The 14,430-nt window shown below is 42.8% G+C and overlaps 1 protein-coding gene across 1 annotated transcript in view; it reads left to right on the top strand.

Moving 5' to 3' along the window:
• Nucleotides 1-1,956: 1,956 nt before the first annotated feature.
• JAM3 (junctional adhesion molecule 3) overlaps nucleotides 1,957-14,430 on the top strand; it is a 42,030-nt gene continuing 29,556 nt past the window's right edge. The window contains exon 1 of the mRNA XM_081843232.1: nucleotides 1,957-2,127. Coding sequence (XP_081699358.1) covers nucleotides 2,076-2,127 — 52 coding nt within the window. The 5' untranslated portion in view covers nucleotides 1,957-2,075. The remainder of the gene's footprint in view (nucleotides 2,128-14,430) is intronic.

Raw genomic sequence — 14,430 nt, 5'->3', positions numbered from 1 at the left:
AAATCTGCATGTAAGACTTAGCTAATAATATTTCCTCCCAAGCTCTCATTTCTTCATATTTTTTCCTTGACCATTGACATTGTTATCATACACCCAGTTGAACAGGCAAATGACCCTGGCTTTATCTTCAACTGTCTCTGGGCTGAATCTCTCTCTCTCTCTCTCTCTCTCTCTCCTTTGTTCTCCATAGTCAGTCCTTTGCCAAGTGATGTTGCTTCTCCCATTACAACTTGTACAAAATAGCTGAATAGTTTCATTTCATCATATGAGGTATAAAAACATCCTTATGATCAGGTCTGTTTTCCCTGAGACTATAATTGTTAATTGACATCCATTCATATTTGAATCCTCTTTATCAGATAGGTACATAAAATCCTATTTTATTCTTAGTAAGCAATGCTTAATTTCTAAAATAAGATATGCTGGACCTCAAGGCTTTCAAGAAATAATGTCTTTTAATTTAGAGTCATTTCTCCATAAACTGAGATGTGTGATGATTAGTTCTATTTTTAATTAAGGATAAGCTAAAAGAATGGCACACTGCACATGCTCAAAGTCACTCTTTAGAATTGTTTCTCACATTGCAGGGTTGAAGTGCTACACAGGAAAAAAAATCAGGTTCTATAGGACTCCTGTCCCAAATGGCCATTTGACGCATTATGTTGTCTTTGATGAGTATCTATTATGAAATGAAACATGAGGAACACATGAAATGTGACTAACCCATAATTTGTAAAAAATATGTGCTTCTTACAGAAAGTCAAGTTTAGATGCAACTCTCCTTCATGCCTATTGCTGAATAGAAGCCTGTTACTTATTCTGAGATTGTATAGGTGTTTAACATTTTACCAACTGCAATACTGGGTCTGTATTTTGGATTGGTATTTATTGATTTGTTCTGATTTGTTGCTCTTTTATGGTATGTATTTCAGGTTCTATTTTATAAGCTCCTCTTGAATAATTTGGGTGCTTCTAGATAGATGTTTACTGTGAGCTCAGTGCTTATCAAGGATGCATTTATTTATTTTTTTGCAGCACCATTTTGATGGTATCATTGCCATCAAAATGTCAGCCTGTAATTTCCCACTCCCTCATTTAATCCAGATTTATTCTTTCCAGGGAAATCAGGGTGGGTGGGTGGGTGGGTGGGATGATTAGTTAACACACACACACACCTGTTGACAGCAACCTGTTTGCAACATCTGAACGGCCTGTTTGCAGTATTAAGCTCCTCATTGGAAACACCCTTTGTGTAGAGAAGTGAGATAAAAGTAATTAACTAAACCACATTAAACATCTAATTTCTTCTGAAAAGGCTCCTGTGATGCTCTGGAATAAGTTTTAGGATGATATTCAAACTAATTTTTTACAATTATTAGTTGCTTCCTATGAAGCATCTCAAAGCAATGCCACAATAAAGGACAATGAAACATAGAGGGGGCAACAACCATTTTACATATAAAAACAATTTAAACAATTTCAAGTCAAGTACACAAGCTCTTTTGTGTTATTCTAAATATGCATGTGTGTGATTTATTTTTTAACTCTACACATGCATGATTAATATTAATATCCGTAATAACAAATAGCAAAAGCGCCCTAACCAGTTCTCACAGTCTACTTTCCCTAAGTTCCTGGTCACTTTCTGGGACGGACCTAGCATCTCTTGTCACCTGGATACTGTTTCGATGGTACCTTCAACCACTCGCTTCGACTCCGTTACTCCCCGCGACCCCAGGGCCCAGGCTCCCAAACTGTTTCCTTGTGGGAGTTGGGGGGGCTTTGGAAGAAACAAACAAACCCATGGAGCTAACCGCCGCATCCATCCTTTCCAGGCTTCTCCTGCCCCTCCGCGCGACTGTGGATGCGGTTGCCGAGGCAACGGAGCCCCAGCATCTCTTGTCTCCTAGCAACCGTTGCCCGAGCAGCCGAGCGCTACTAAGGCGGGCATCTTCCGCTCGCTCCCTCCTTCCCTCCTTCCCTTTCTCTCCTCCCACCCGGCGCTGGGACCTGGCCAGACGGGGAATGCGCAAGCTCCGGCCCGGCCAGGCGGACGGCTTAGTTGCATCCCCATCATGGCGCTCAGGCGGCGGGCGCTCCTTCTCCTGCTGTTGCTTCCCATGTTCCGTGAGTCTCGCTCGGCTGGGGAGCGGGAGAGGTCCGGGGTTTGGGGGCGGCGGGGCTTTGCCTAGAGGGACCCCGGTTTTTATTTGCGGGGGTGGGGGATAACGAGGCTGAGCGGTTTGCAGCGGGGTGGGGAGATCATACTTCAGCCCCCTCCCCCGCCCATCATTGTTTTCAGCAGCCACGAGTTGGAAATTTGAAGGGGCGGGGGTGCCGGGCTGCTGTGTAAGCAGGGCGGGGGGCATGCGTGAGCTTTGCACCCTTCCCATCATCGAGGAGCGAAGACTGCCTGGGACAATAGAGGCTATTGAGGGTGGCTTTTGCATTCACAAATGTGTGGCTTGGGGAGGGTTTTTTTTTAGGGTGGGGGGGGTGTTGAGTTTTGCAACGGAGAGGGCAGCAACATTTATTCAAACTAGAAGGGAGGGATGAAAGGGAAAGTTTTAGCCCACTTTTTTTAAAGTGGTGAGACAAAGTCTTTCCCCTTTTTTTGGTGGTGCTCTGTGCTGATAAGACCGTACTTAAAAATAAGATGTTGATGTCTGTGTGGTATGGAACCTCAGAGCAGCCTTGGAGTAAAAGACATTGTACTAACAAAGTAGTTAAAAGTTAACGGGGTGTAAGGTTTGGAAACATTTCTGCAGCTGAGAGTCCCCCATCCCCCCACATATTTATTACACTTAAAAATGCATTTATCTATTTAAAGTGTTTTGATCCTGCTTTTCTGCCCCCAAAACGCTCCCAGAGCTGCTTACAAATGTCAAGGATGAGATAGTCCCTGCCCTTGAGTTTATAATCTGAAAAACACTGAGACAAAAGGGAAAGGGTTGGGGGGGGGAGGGTGAGTTCCCTGCATTTAAAATAAAGTAGTAACAAAGATTCTCACTAGCTCAGTCCATCCCATCCAAGTAAACAGATATCTGAAGAAGTGTGCATGCACACGAAAGCTCATACCAAGTTGATCTCTAAGGTGCTACTGGAAGGATTTATTATTATTATTATTATTTGACTATGGCAGACCAACAGGGTACCTACCTGTAGTTATTTTAGGGTTGGGGTAGGGGGTATGATGGAAGTGACTAGACTTTGTTTTAGTACAATACAGGTAGAAAAAAGGAAATTGTGGGTCACCATTTTTATAAAAGTTACGTGTCGCTTTTAAAAATTGGCATTAGCACTCATTACTCCCATCTGCATGTAATTTTTTTTGTATGTGTATTCAAAATATATGCACACACACAAATACCCCAACCCCAAGATTTAATTATAAAATAAGAGGGAAAGGCGTGTTTCCCCCCCTCCCCAATCCAATGACTTGTTTTTTGTCTTGGTAGCTTTGAAGAATATGACAGTGAACCCCACCCCAATAAGAAATAAGGGAACTTGCTTCCCTTAAACTCTCTCCATAACTCAAACACCACCCCCACCTTTCCAGAGGATGAGGGAATCAGGAATGTGATGGTTGGCCAGGCAGGCAGAGTTGATACTGGATCCTATTCACTTGGCAACAGAGACACCCTTTGTTCCTGGAGCCCCACGCAAATGTTTGCAGCTTTAATTGCAAAAACATTTGTTAATTCCATTCACGAATGAGTTGGGACTTGCTTGTCTTCTGGCTATTAATAAAGGCCCCAGGGAGGGAGTTGGAGAGTGGCAGTCACTGTTTGGGGGAGGGGGAGTCTCTCTCAACCATTTGTGTCCTCAGCCCCAGACAAAGAGACAAAATAGAGATAAATGTGGTGTTTTTAATCCTGCTTCTTACATTGAAATCATTCTGTGTAGGAAGTAATACTTACCTCCTGTGTAAATTATTGCTTGTGATAACCACAAACAAATGTGCGTCTTCTCTTGCAACTGCCAGAAAAATACACAATCTCACATAGGTTTCTTTCTACAAAGAAATACCCCTCTGGAGTAGGCATTTTGAAGGGTAGCTCTCAAAGATCTTCTGATACTACTTTTCCAAACTTTATTTCGGTTTCTACAGTCTATTATGCCTTTGGTCTGGGACAGTAACAACTGTTTAAATAACACATCTGAGCTTATTTGCAAAACAGCTGTGAAATACCAAAATGTGTCTGTTACAGACTGTGGAAAAAGTTATAAAAATTCTGACTGATACCAGATTGGCGCATATAGCATTCAGCACTCATAGTTCTTTACAGAGTGGCATTAAAAGGTTCCTGTTCTAAGCTCTTCACAGTGTGAATTGCAAAGATCAGTAAATGTCAGGCAGGTTACTGAACATGGGACCCACATTTGCCATTATTTGAAGATCTTCACTAGTTTTTTTTCTGGACAGAATTAAAGGTGCTAGTTTTAACTGCCGCCATGATCTTCAGATGAAGGGCAGTATACAAATTTAATAAATAAAATAAATAAAAATAAAAATAAAACCAATACAGCTCTAAATAAATCTAAAACCAGTTTATCTAAACAACTACCTTCTCCCATAAAACTTGCATTTCGCTAGAATCATCGCTCCTGCCCTGGAGGATATTGGAGACAGAGCATTCCCTGAATCTTCCAATTTTAATTGGAAAAAAGTCTGGGGAGGGAGGGTTATCTGTGTACGTAAATTAGAATGATTTGCCTAGGGTAATTTGCAGCAAAATATTTTCAGTTTGCATCAAAACAGTTTCAGATACCACGGTTGTCTAATATTGCATTTGAAGCCTTTCCTTGTCACTACTGACCTTATGAAGCAAAGTTCTTAACTCAAGGTACTATTTCTGGGTTAGCTAAGTCTGTAACCTGAAGCGTATGTAACCCAAGGTACCACTGTAGTGATTTTTATGGGGTGTCCTATACTTAAAACCAGCTGTTTGGCCACTGCCCTGCACTCCTAATTTCTTATAACCCCACCAACTCCTCAACCTTGGGACAGAATCGTCAGTGAGGATTTGCATCCTATGGTGTGCTAGGATAGTTGAGAGTCATGAAATTCTCCAGAGTCACAAGTGGGGTTTGTGCCTACAAAGGTCTTTTTGTAGCGTTGTAGTAAGAATATCTTGAGAGTCCCTGCAACCACCCCCTTTTTAAAAAAAGTAACATCCAGCTGTCGTTCAAGCAAGCAAATGCTCCAAGCCAGCTGTCTAGGCCCGTGGAAGCTTTTTGTGGGGTTGTAGATTTTAGACTTTCAGATTTCTCAATTGGGGAGGGGGACTTGAATGCCAAAAATGTCATTAGGGCAAGGAGCTGCATGCATCATTAATGTGCAGTAACCAGGGCAGTTGCATGCAAATACAAACTCATCGAGCTGAGCCAAAATTGGGTGTTTCAAATGGCAAGTTCAGTAACATCCTTTAGGCAGGATTTGGTGTTTTTCATCCAGCAGTAAATAACCAGCAACTTCGTCAAACCGTAAAAGAAGCATCTGTGCGTTCCTCTTGCCTGGGTCCACTTTACAGCTGTTGGCAAAGAATGTGTGATACTAGCAAGCTGCCTCTCCCTCTTGACATTTATCGCAACTGTTTTTTGTTGCTCAAATACGCCTCGATTCGTGGAGAGGTGTGTGTAAGTGTGTGCAAACACTGCCCGTGTCTCTTTCCTTCTCTGTGCTGAAAGTCAAGTGACCCAGCTATGAACTTTGATTCCTTTCTTTTTTTTTTTACCCGTCTTTATTAATATTGCCCAGGATTAATGTTGCATTGTCTGGATGGATCCCAGTGGTGGTGGGTTTACCTCGTTGACGATTCCATTGGCGTGCTTATAATTTGAGCTATAAATAACCGCTGCTTTGCTTACAAAACAAAACAAAGTCTGTGAGGTTTTGAAGTATAAATATACTTCTTTCCAATTCCCAAGTTCATTCGGGTCACTTGTGGTTCACTTAAGGCTCTTCTGCTGTCCATTTAGCCATCCCTTTTTCAAGTTTTAAAAGTGGTTTTCAGATTTTCTCTTTTCAAGGCAACTTTCCCCACATCACATCCCAGTCAGGAGTTTCTCTGGATAGTACTAGAAATCCCTAGTTCTGTTCACAGCTGTCCTTTGTGATGATCCATCACTGTAGGCTGCAGTGTCCTCCTGAGCAGCAACGGGTTGCCATGAGGGATGTAAGAAGGCAGCAGTTTCCATTCTGACCTGTATTTGTCACAACCGGCGCTGTTTCCCTTTGGGCCTCATCAATCTCATCAAACTAATAGTGCACCTAGAAGGCACCCAACACTGCCAAGCCACTGTGTACAGTGGAACCTCGGTTGTCGAACGTAATCTGTTCCAGAAGACCGTTTGACTTCTGAAACGTTCAACAACCAAGGTGCAAAGGGCTGTCTGCAATGTCCATTGAGAAAATTGAAAAACACGCAGCGGAAGAAGCCATTCGACTTCCGAGGCGTGTTCAAAAACAGAAATGTTTGGCTTCCGAGATGCTCAGAAACCGAGGTACCACTGTATTGGGACAGGTTGGTAACAACGAGCATGAGTCGTTGTAGTCAGTGGTGGGAGAGTGTCTACCATCACTAATCTTCTCGTTGAGTAACGCTTGATACACTGCCAAGCAACACCAACATTCTCTGGAACACGGTTTGAAAAACCACTGGGGTAGAACAATGGTGAGTTGTTTGTACTAACTTTTGCTCTTTAGCAAACCGCATCTCTTCTTTGGCATTCTTTGCAAACCCCCTTTATTTTTGTGCATGTGTGTTGAGGCAGAACTGGATGCTGCTGTAAATTTAGAAGTAATGTTTCACAGCTGATTGCACCCATCCCCACTAATCCAAGGAATGTCAGTGAATCATTCCCACCCCCACCCTGCAAAGCAGGGGTGAGCTGTAGTGTGGGGTTGGGGTGGGGGGAAGAGATAGGACACTTGATTCCCATAGGCCAGTAAGTGCTGATTCAGAATCCCCCACATCTTCCGTCTTCCCGTTATGCGAAACCATTTGTTGCAAAATGGTTTGGGGTAAACTAAATCTCTCTCTGCCTGAGATGCTGAACATTTAATGCTGTCTGGAGGCTTGTTTAGAAGTCGCATCCCATAAAAGCTGATGAAGCAAAGACACAAAATTAATTAACGTGGTTCCATTCTCAATCTGTTTCCTCTTCCAGCAGGAAGATTAAAAGCATAAGGCATATTTCTGTTGGAAGGGAAAACAACAACTCCGTCATAGGTTATCCCCAACCCAAACAATCTTCACAAGAGATTGCCGCCACTTGTCTTCACAGATTATGGGTGCCACAGCCGTTTGACCTATCAGACGAACAAAACAAGTAGAATAGCAAGGGGCTTATTGTAACTGTAATTTAATCATAGGTACATCATTCCATTGAAATAATTATGCTAGGTATCTTATTTGTTTAAGCCAAAGCCAGCGCAAGCACTTCTGGAAAAGACAATGTCAACGCACTATTGCCAAAGTACAACATAGGCCCATAGCGAAATGCGTTGCAGAATACTGAACGAGGATGTACTGATTAATTCAGGCTACTAAGTGGCAAAAATACATCATCTCAGATTTGCCATTCATGTGAAGCTCCTTTTGTTCATTGTGACGGACAAAACACTTCCCATAATGCTTTCTGATTATTATGGTCAAAGCTTCTGAAATATGGGTGATTCGTAGAATGCAGAAGCAGGTGGCAGCTGAGCTTTCAGAGGCATGGAGAGCGGCTTCGGCTGTTTCTTGCTGATCAAGAGGACAAGAAAGCATAAGTTGTCTGTACTTTGTTTCCCTGCTAACGGCATCAGAAATGTATGCCCGAGCATCACTGCTGCGCAGTCAGTGTTCAAAACTCCCATGTTTATAGGCGCATTTTGCAACAGGGAATATCATTAGCTTGAGCAGTTTCTGAGCTCTGGGCGTGATACTGCGCCTAAGATTTCATATTAAAACTGCAGAGTGAAAGGAAAGGAGGACCTTCTCTGCCTCCCCACTTCCAAAAAAGAGAGGTTTTTAACCTATTATTTAGGGAAATTGCCAAAAAAATCAACACTTCCGATATGGGCTGCCAGACGCCCGGGGTTTCCTGGACATTTTAGCTGGTTTTCAAAAATTCTGCCTGGACGCCATTTTCAATGGACAAATCCCGGCTACATCTGGGAAATTCCAGATATGTGGCAGCACTAGCCATAATATAAGTTAGAACATATTTTACTTTAGAAGTCAGTGCGGCATTTATGATTTCTGAGTAACAACTAGTCCAATCCACTAGTTAGACGCCTAGAGAGACCTCTGAGGCCTTTCCTAGTGAACAGATAAGCAGCAGCCTCTGCCTGCCAGGGCTGGACTCTTTGCCCTGGTATGGAGGAAGGCTGAGACCAGCAATTCCTTGTTCAGATGGGCGCTGTTTGCCCTGCTGAACAAGGCTCTATGTCTTGTTGAGAACTACAAGGTCTGGACACCTCATAAATGCAATTATACACACCCACCCACACCCATCCACACATGTGGTGGGGGATAAATTTGCATAAGCATTCTTAAACATGACCTGCTGCAATTTAGCTTCAGCCTATCTGTGCACCCTGAATGTTGGTGGCCTTGTTTGCAATAACCCATCCTGGTTTACCCTGGTCTCCCTGATCAAGTGTGTCTGGTTTTTTCTCTCTCCCCCTGTCAAAGTACACACCCCTATGAGGAACAGTCGCAGTGGATGCAACCTTTCAGTTTTGAGAAAAAATGAGTAAGGACACGATAGAAGACTATAAAATTCTTCATGGCATGGAGAAAACGGATAGGGAAAAGTTATTCTCTCTCTCCCATAATACTAGAACTTGGGGACATGCGGTGAGGCCTAATGCTGGAAGGTTCAGAAGAGACAAAGGAATGTACTTAATGCAGCTCATAGTTAAACTATGGAAGTTCCTCACGCAAGAGACAGTGATGACTACCAACTTGGATGGCTTTGAAAGGAGGTTAGATAAATTGATGAAGGATAAAGGCTGTCAGTGCCTACTAGCCACAGTGGCAATGCTCTATCTCCAAGTCGGAAGCAGCAATGCTTCTGAATACCAGTTGCTGGAAGCCACAGGAACAGGGAGTGCCATTGTGCTCAGAACCTGCTTGCAAGTTTCTCAAAAGCATCTGATTGGCCTCTGGGAGAACAGGATGATGGACTGCATGGACCCCTGGCCTGATCCAGCAGGCTCTTCTTATGTTTTCACTTCCTCTCTTTGAAGGGATCTCTAGTTGAAGTCTATACAGAAAGACTTCCCAAATATTATTTTCCTGCACAGTGACTAAAGGTACTGCAAAACCATCCCTACTGCGAAGTTTTTTGGGGAAATACTTTTCTCCTCTCACCTCTAAGGCTGTAGTGTTTCTACACATCTTCCCCGGCCGTTTTTGAGTCCCCAAAGTATAATCCTCCAGAGCTTGGAAAAAAAAAAAGACTGATAGGCTCAGCTTGGGGACATTTAAACAATCAGACATATGGTTACAAGCAGAATTTCTTAAGTCCTGCCAATGGCAGATGTAGGCGCAAAGCCCCCACTCCCTAGCTGGGATTTCAATGTCAGGAAATGACAATGGGTGCTGGACGTTCCTTCCTTCTCTTCTCCGGAGCAAATTATTAGTTTGCTTAACAATGCACACATGGGGGCGGGGCTTACAATGCAATATTGTAAGGGTCTGCTTGGAGGTGAGTTCCATTTAATTAAATGGGACTTACTCTGCTGTCCGACTGCTGTTCTCTAGGTCTTCAAGCAGAAATCTTTTCCAGTCCTTCCTGGAGAAGTTGGGGGCTGAACCTGGGACCATCCCCATCCAAAACAGATGCTTTGCCACTGAGCTACACCCTGCCTCATGCTGTGTGTGCAGTGTGTTGGCAACTCATCCACAGCAGTGGTTAAAATTAGCATTTCAAAATAAACACCCCTTTAACATTTGCAAATCAGTAGCGGCTGTTTTTATCCTTCATCTCGGAGAAATGACAACCTTTTCAACATGCATATAATTGCCTCCCAGTCGTTTTCCTCTAAAAGATCTACTGAGTATTATACTTAGATGTTAGCTATGGCCACATCCCATTATCGGTTCTTTTATTGTGTTTTGCAGCCAAATCTATCTATATGGAATGTCCAGATCTAGAGGCAGCAAAAACCTCTGAATACTAGGTGCAGAGACAGCCAATAGGAGAGGGCTGTTGCCTTCCTGTCCTGGTTGTAGGTGTTCAGATATATTTGGCATCTACTGTTGAATACAGAACTGCCACATTTGCACATTACACTAAACCAGAATTACTGGCTTACCCTGGTTTATTGTGAACATGCAACCCAATGGGAGTTGGGTGTGCTTAGGCTGGCGAAGAGAAGACTGGAGCTGATACGACAGCCATTTTCAAATATATGAAAGGCTGTCACATGCTCCAGAAAACAGAAAATGCTTACATCCATTGGGTGTAAACCAATGGATTCAAATGACAAGAAGTGAGATTTTGACTAAATAGTAGGAAAGACTTGCTGATACCAATCACTGTTTGACAGTGGAACGTACTCCCTTGGAAGGTGGTAGTTTTTAAACAAGCGTTGGATGACCATCTGCCTGGGATTCTTTAGCTGGGGGTTGGATTAGATGGCCTTTGGGGTGCCTTCCAGCCCTATGATTCCATGAAATCATACCCACTTTGCTGCTTAGAATGAGCAAGAGAAACAAAACCAGAAGTTGCAGTTAAGTTTGGCTTCCTGTCACATCTGGACCTGATGTCATGATTTGCTTCTCCCCATCAAGCTAGGATTTGCAAGCCAATAAAAAACCGTGGCTCAAGGCTGGCTGGCGATCCTTCCTGACTTGTTAAAGGAATAACAAAATGTGAACATCATAGTGACTCTATCTTAAATGCAGTTTCCTGGTTTATTTCTCCTGCTTGTGCTGGGGAGAAAAAAAGGAATGATTGGACTATGTATACAACCGTAGTGCTCATTTACTAGTGATGTGTGAGGGGTTTTTTGGGGAAATCTTCCATTGTTCTTATTTAAGAAAATGCAAATCATTGAAAATTGTTGGCACACCAATATATTTTAGCAACCTGAAGAATTGTGCATATACGCTGACTCACATCCTTCTTGTGATAATCACCTGGAAAAAAAACATTAATTACAGCTTTGGAAATGTTAATCTTTCCTAATAATTGTATTTGTAATTGACAGCCATTCATTGTTATGAATGAACTTAAGACATAGCAAATCTTCTGTGTCAAAATTCAAGCAATGGAAAATTTTCTTCCCCAAATCATTGTCATTCACAAGAACCCAGCAACTCTGACTTATCGCATGAAGTGTGAACATACCCAATGATGGACTTTCTTCTGATTCATCAAGGCGATTCTTATATTTGTGACCTCCTGCGATGTGTGAACAGTTTTTTTTAGTGTGATATTTAATGTGGGTAGGTGTGGTTTTCTTTTCTTTTCCATAATAATAACTTGGCCTCTTATTATCTCTTGCAAAAGATCAGATTTCTGGAATAATTTCCCATCCTGGAACAGAGGAGTGGCGGCATAAAACTAATTATATTTTATTTGCCTCTCTTAATATAAAAAGAGCACCAGAACTCTGTCCAATATATATATATCCTCTAGGCAGACAGGTATTTTAAAATTAACAAAGCTGTATTTATATATAACAGAGCAAGTTTAGCCTGGGGAAAGATTTCATAGCTGGGTTGTCAACTCTAGGAAACAAGGCCGTGATCCTGCAGGTGCTTAAGAACATATGCCACAGTTAGTCATACAAGTTAATCTTTTTTTATATATATATAAATATTTATTAAAGTTTTTGAATATGAATGCACAAATAATAAACAATCTTACTTCTGTCACAAACATAGTTTCATCACTTCTTTGGACTCCCTCGCATCTCCCGCTCCCATTTACATCGTTAAAAGGTTTTTCCAAACAAATTATCAACTTGTTTACAATCTCGTGTCCACTCATTCAAATATAATCTAGCAATTCTTCCAAAAAATTTTATATTTTCTTTAGTCTCACTTATCCTCAAATAAATCTAATTTAATGGTGGCCAATTTTTTATAATCTAGCATCCTTCTTAACATTCAACCAAATTACAATGTTTTTGTAGATACATCTTAAATTTCTTCCAGTCTTCCTCAATCTTCTCTTCTCCCAGGTCTCGGATTCTGCCAGTCATCTCGGCCAGTTGCATATAGTCCATCAGCTGCATCTGCCACTCTTCCAGTGTGGGTAGATCTTGAGTTTTCCAGTTTTTTGCGATGAGTATCCTTGCTGCCGTTGTTGCATACATAAAGAATGTTCGGTCCTTCTTTAGCACCTTCTGGCCGACAATACCCAGAAGGAAGGCCTCTGGTTTCTTGGTGAAGGTATACTTAAATACCTTTTTCAGCTCATTATATATCATTTCCCAGAAGGCCTTCACCTTAGGGCATGTCCACCAGAGGTGAAAGAATGTTCCTTCATTTTCTTTACATTTCCAACATTTATTATCAGACGAATGGTATATTTTGGCAAGTTTAACTGGGGTCATGTACCATCTATATATCATTTTCAAATACAAGTTAATCTCAAAGGGGAACTATTCACTTAAGACTCACAAATTACCCCAAGACATCAGGCATGCAGATGAAGGTGAGGAGCATATTGTGCTTAATTTCTGCATTCTGGGATGCTGCTGTAGTAATAAATAAAATTTTAGCGACTGTGGACATTTATTTGTTATACAGGTGTCCCCCCCCCCCTTATGCACAACCGACTCACACGCAACTGCATATACGTGTGGCGCCAGGAAGTAAACAAATTGATAGATTCAAACCAGGAAATGGCGGGAGACAGACAGCTGGAGATTCTTCATGGCTTATGAGGAGACCCTCCCTGTAGCCTTAGGAGGACTTCAGTGAGGGCAAAGGAAGCCCCAGAGACACTGGAGGTACAGCAGGGCTTTGTTTAGGCTGCTCAGCCTCCCTGCCTAGCAGCTGGCATGTGGGGTAGCGCAGCAGCAGCCTCTTTTCTGTGAGTCCTCCAGCCAGGCCCAGAACTTCGAGAGTTGTGTGGAGAGAAAGTTGGAGAGCAGGAGAAACATGGTGTTTCGGAGGCTTTTTAGAGGGTGTTCCCCACTTACACGGTTTTTGTTTATGGACATGGGGGCCCAGAACGTAAACCTCACTATTCTCAAGAAAACGGGGCATCAGAGGGAACTAGTGAAGACTGCAAGGACTTGTTTCGGGTCATGGCGACCCACATATATTGCTCTTTTAAACTACAGGCCAACACCACTGATAACCATAAAGCCTAATCACTAATGGGAAAACAAATTGGAAGATCAATGTCAACTCTGGGGTAAATACGGGGGGGGGGTTCCCAGCCAGAACTCACTGGAACTCAGTTCTAGCACCTCTCAGGTAGGTTGCTATTATAAGAGAAAAAAAAGGGAGACGTTTGTGATGAGTTTTGGCACCTCTTTTTTCTAGAAAAATAGCACTGAATAGATCCTTTTTCCCAAGTGGCCTGACTTGGAAGATGTTGCCTCTTCAGATTTACCAAGCCAAATCAAAAACCTCTACCTCTTAAACAGTTGGAAGAGTAGCCCAAAGGGCTTTTATACCCATGGTGGTTGTGGACTTCCGTTCTTCTGAAAAAAATAGTTGGGCTTTAGGTGGTCTGAGAACAGAAAATCCACAATAGCAATGACTGAATGACGGTGTCTTATCATGGATGCTGGACACCTTGTGATCCTCCCAACTCCCATCAGCACCAGCTAGCCTGGCTAGCGGTCAGAACTGATGGGAACTGAAGGACAATAGCAGATGGAGGGTCGCAGGTTCTGCATCCTTGAGTCACCAACAAAAGAAAGGAAGGTGAACGGTGGATAGCAATCCCACTAGTGGAAGCATCTTAGCTGCCACTGGACTTAATTTTATTGAGGTGAAATTGGGAGTTTTCCCTGCTCCTATTCTGCTCTTGTTTTGAGGGAAGCAACAGAAGTTCTTCTCTAGCTTGCTGACTGGTATGTCCTCTAAGCCTTCCGTGGCCCAGGCCCTTTGTAATCCTTCCAGATGGAGGCTGTTTATCTTCGGAAAGCCTTGACTTTACAATGTAATGCTTTCGTTCTGCCATCAAGGAGGTGTAGAGGAATCCCAGGCTAGATTATCCCACTTGGCTGCTGAGGTAGCCTTCTATGCGTTGCCTGCCTGGGGCCAGAGCGTGCCTCCCTTCTGTGGGTGTGTTGTGCATGACTCTGTGCGTGTTTGATGCTGGTTGCTAACGTGTTCCTTTCCTCTCTCTATAAAGTTTCTTCTGATATGCCAGACTCAAGGCCAGCTGTCCTCACCCAAAGTCCCAGCGTGATTTAATAAGCTTCTCTCCCACTTGGGGTTGGGAGAAGGGGGGTGGATAAGC

The sequence above is a fragment of the Podarcis erhardii genome, assembly GCF_964252035.2.
Source record: "Podarcis erhardii genome assembly, chromosome: 16".
In the NCBI taxonomy this organism is placed as follows: Eukaryota; Metazoa; Chordata; class Lepidosauria; order Squamata; family Lacertidae; genus Podarcis; species Podarcis erhardii.
The sequence above is the reverse complement of the archived record's forward strand: the minus strand, read 5'-3'. Positions and strand labels throughout refer to the sequence as shown.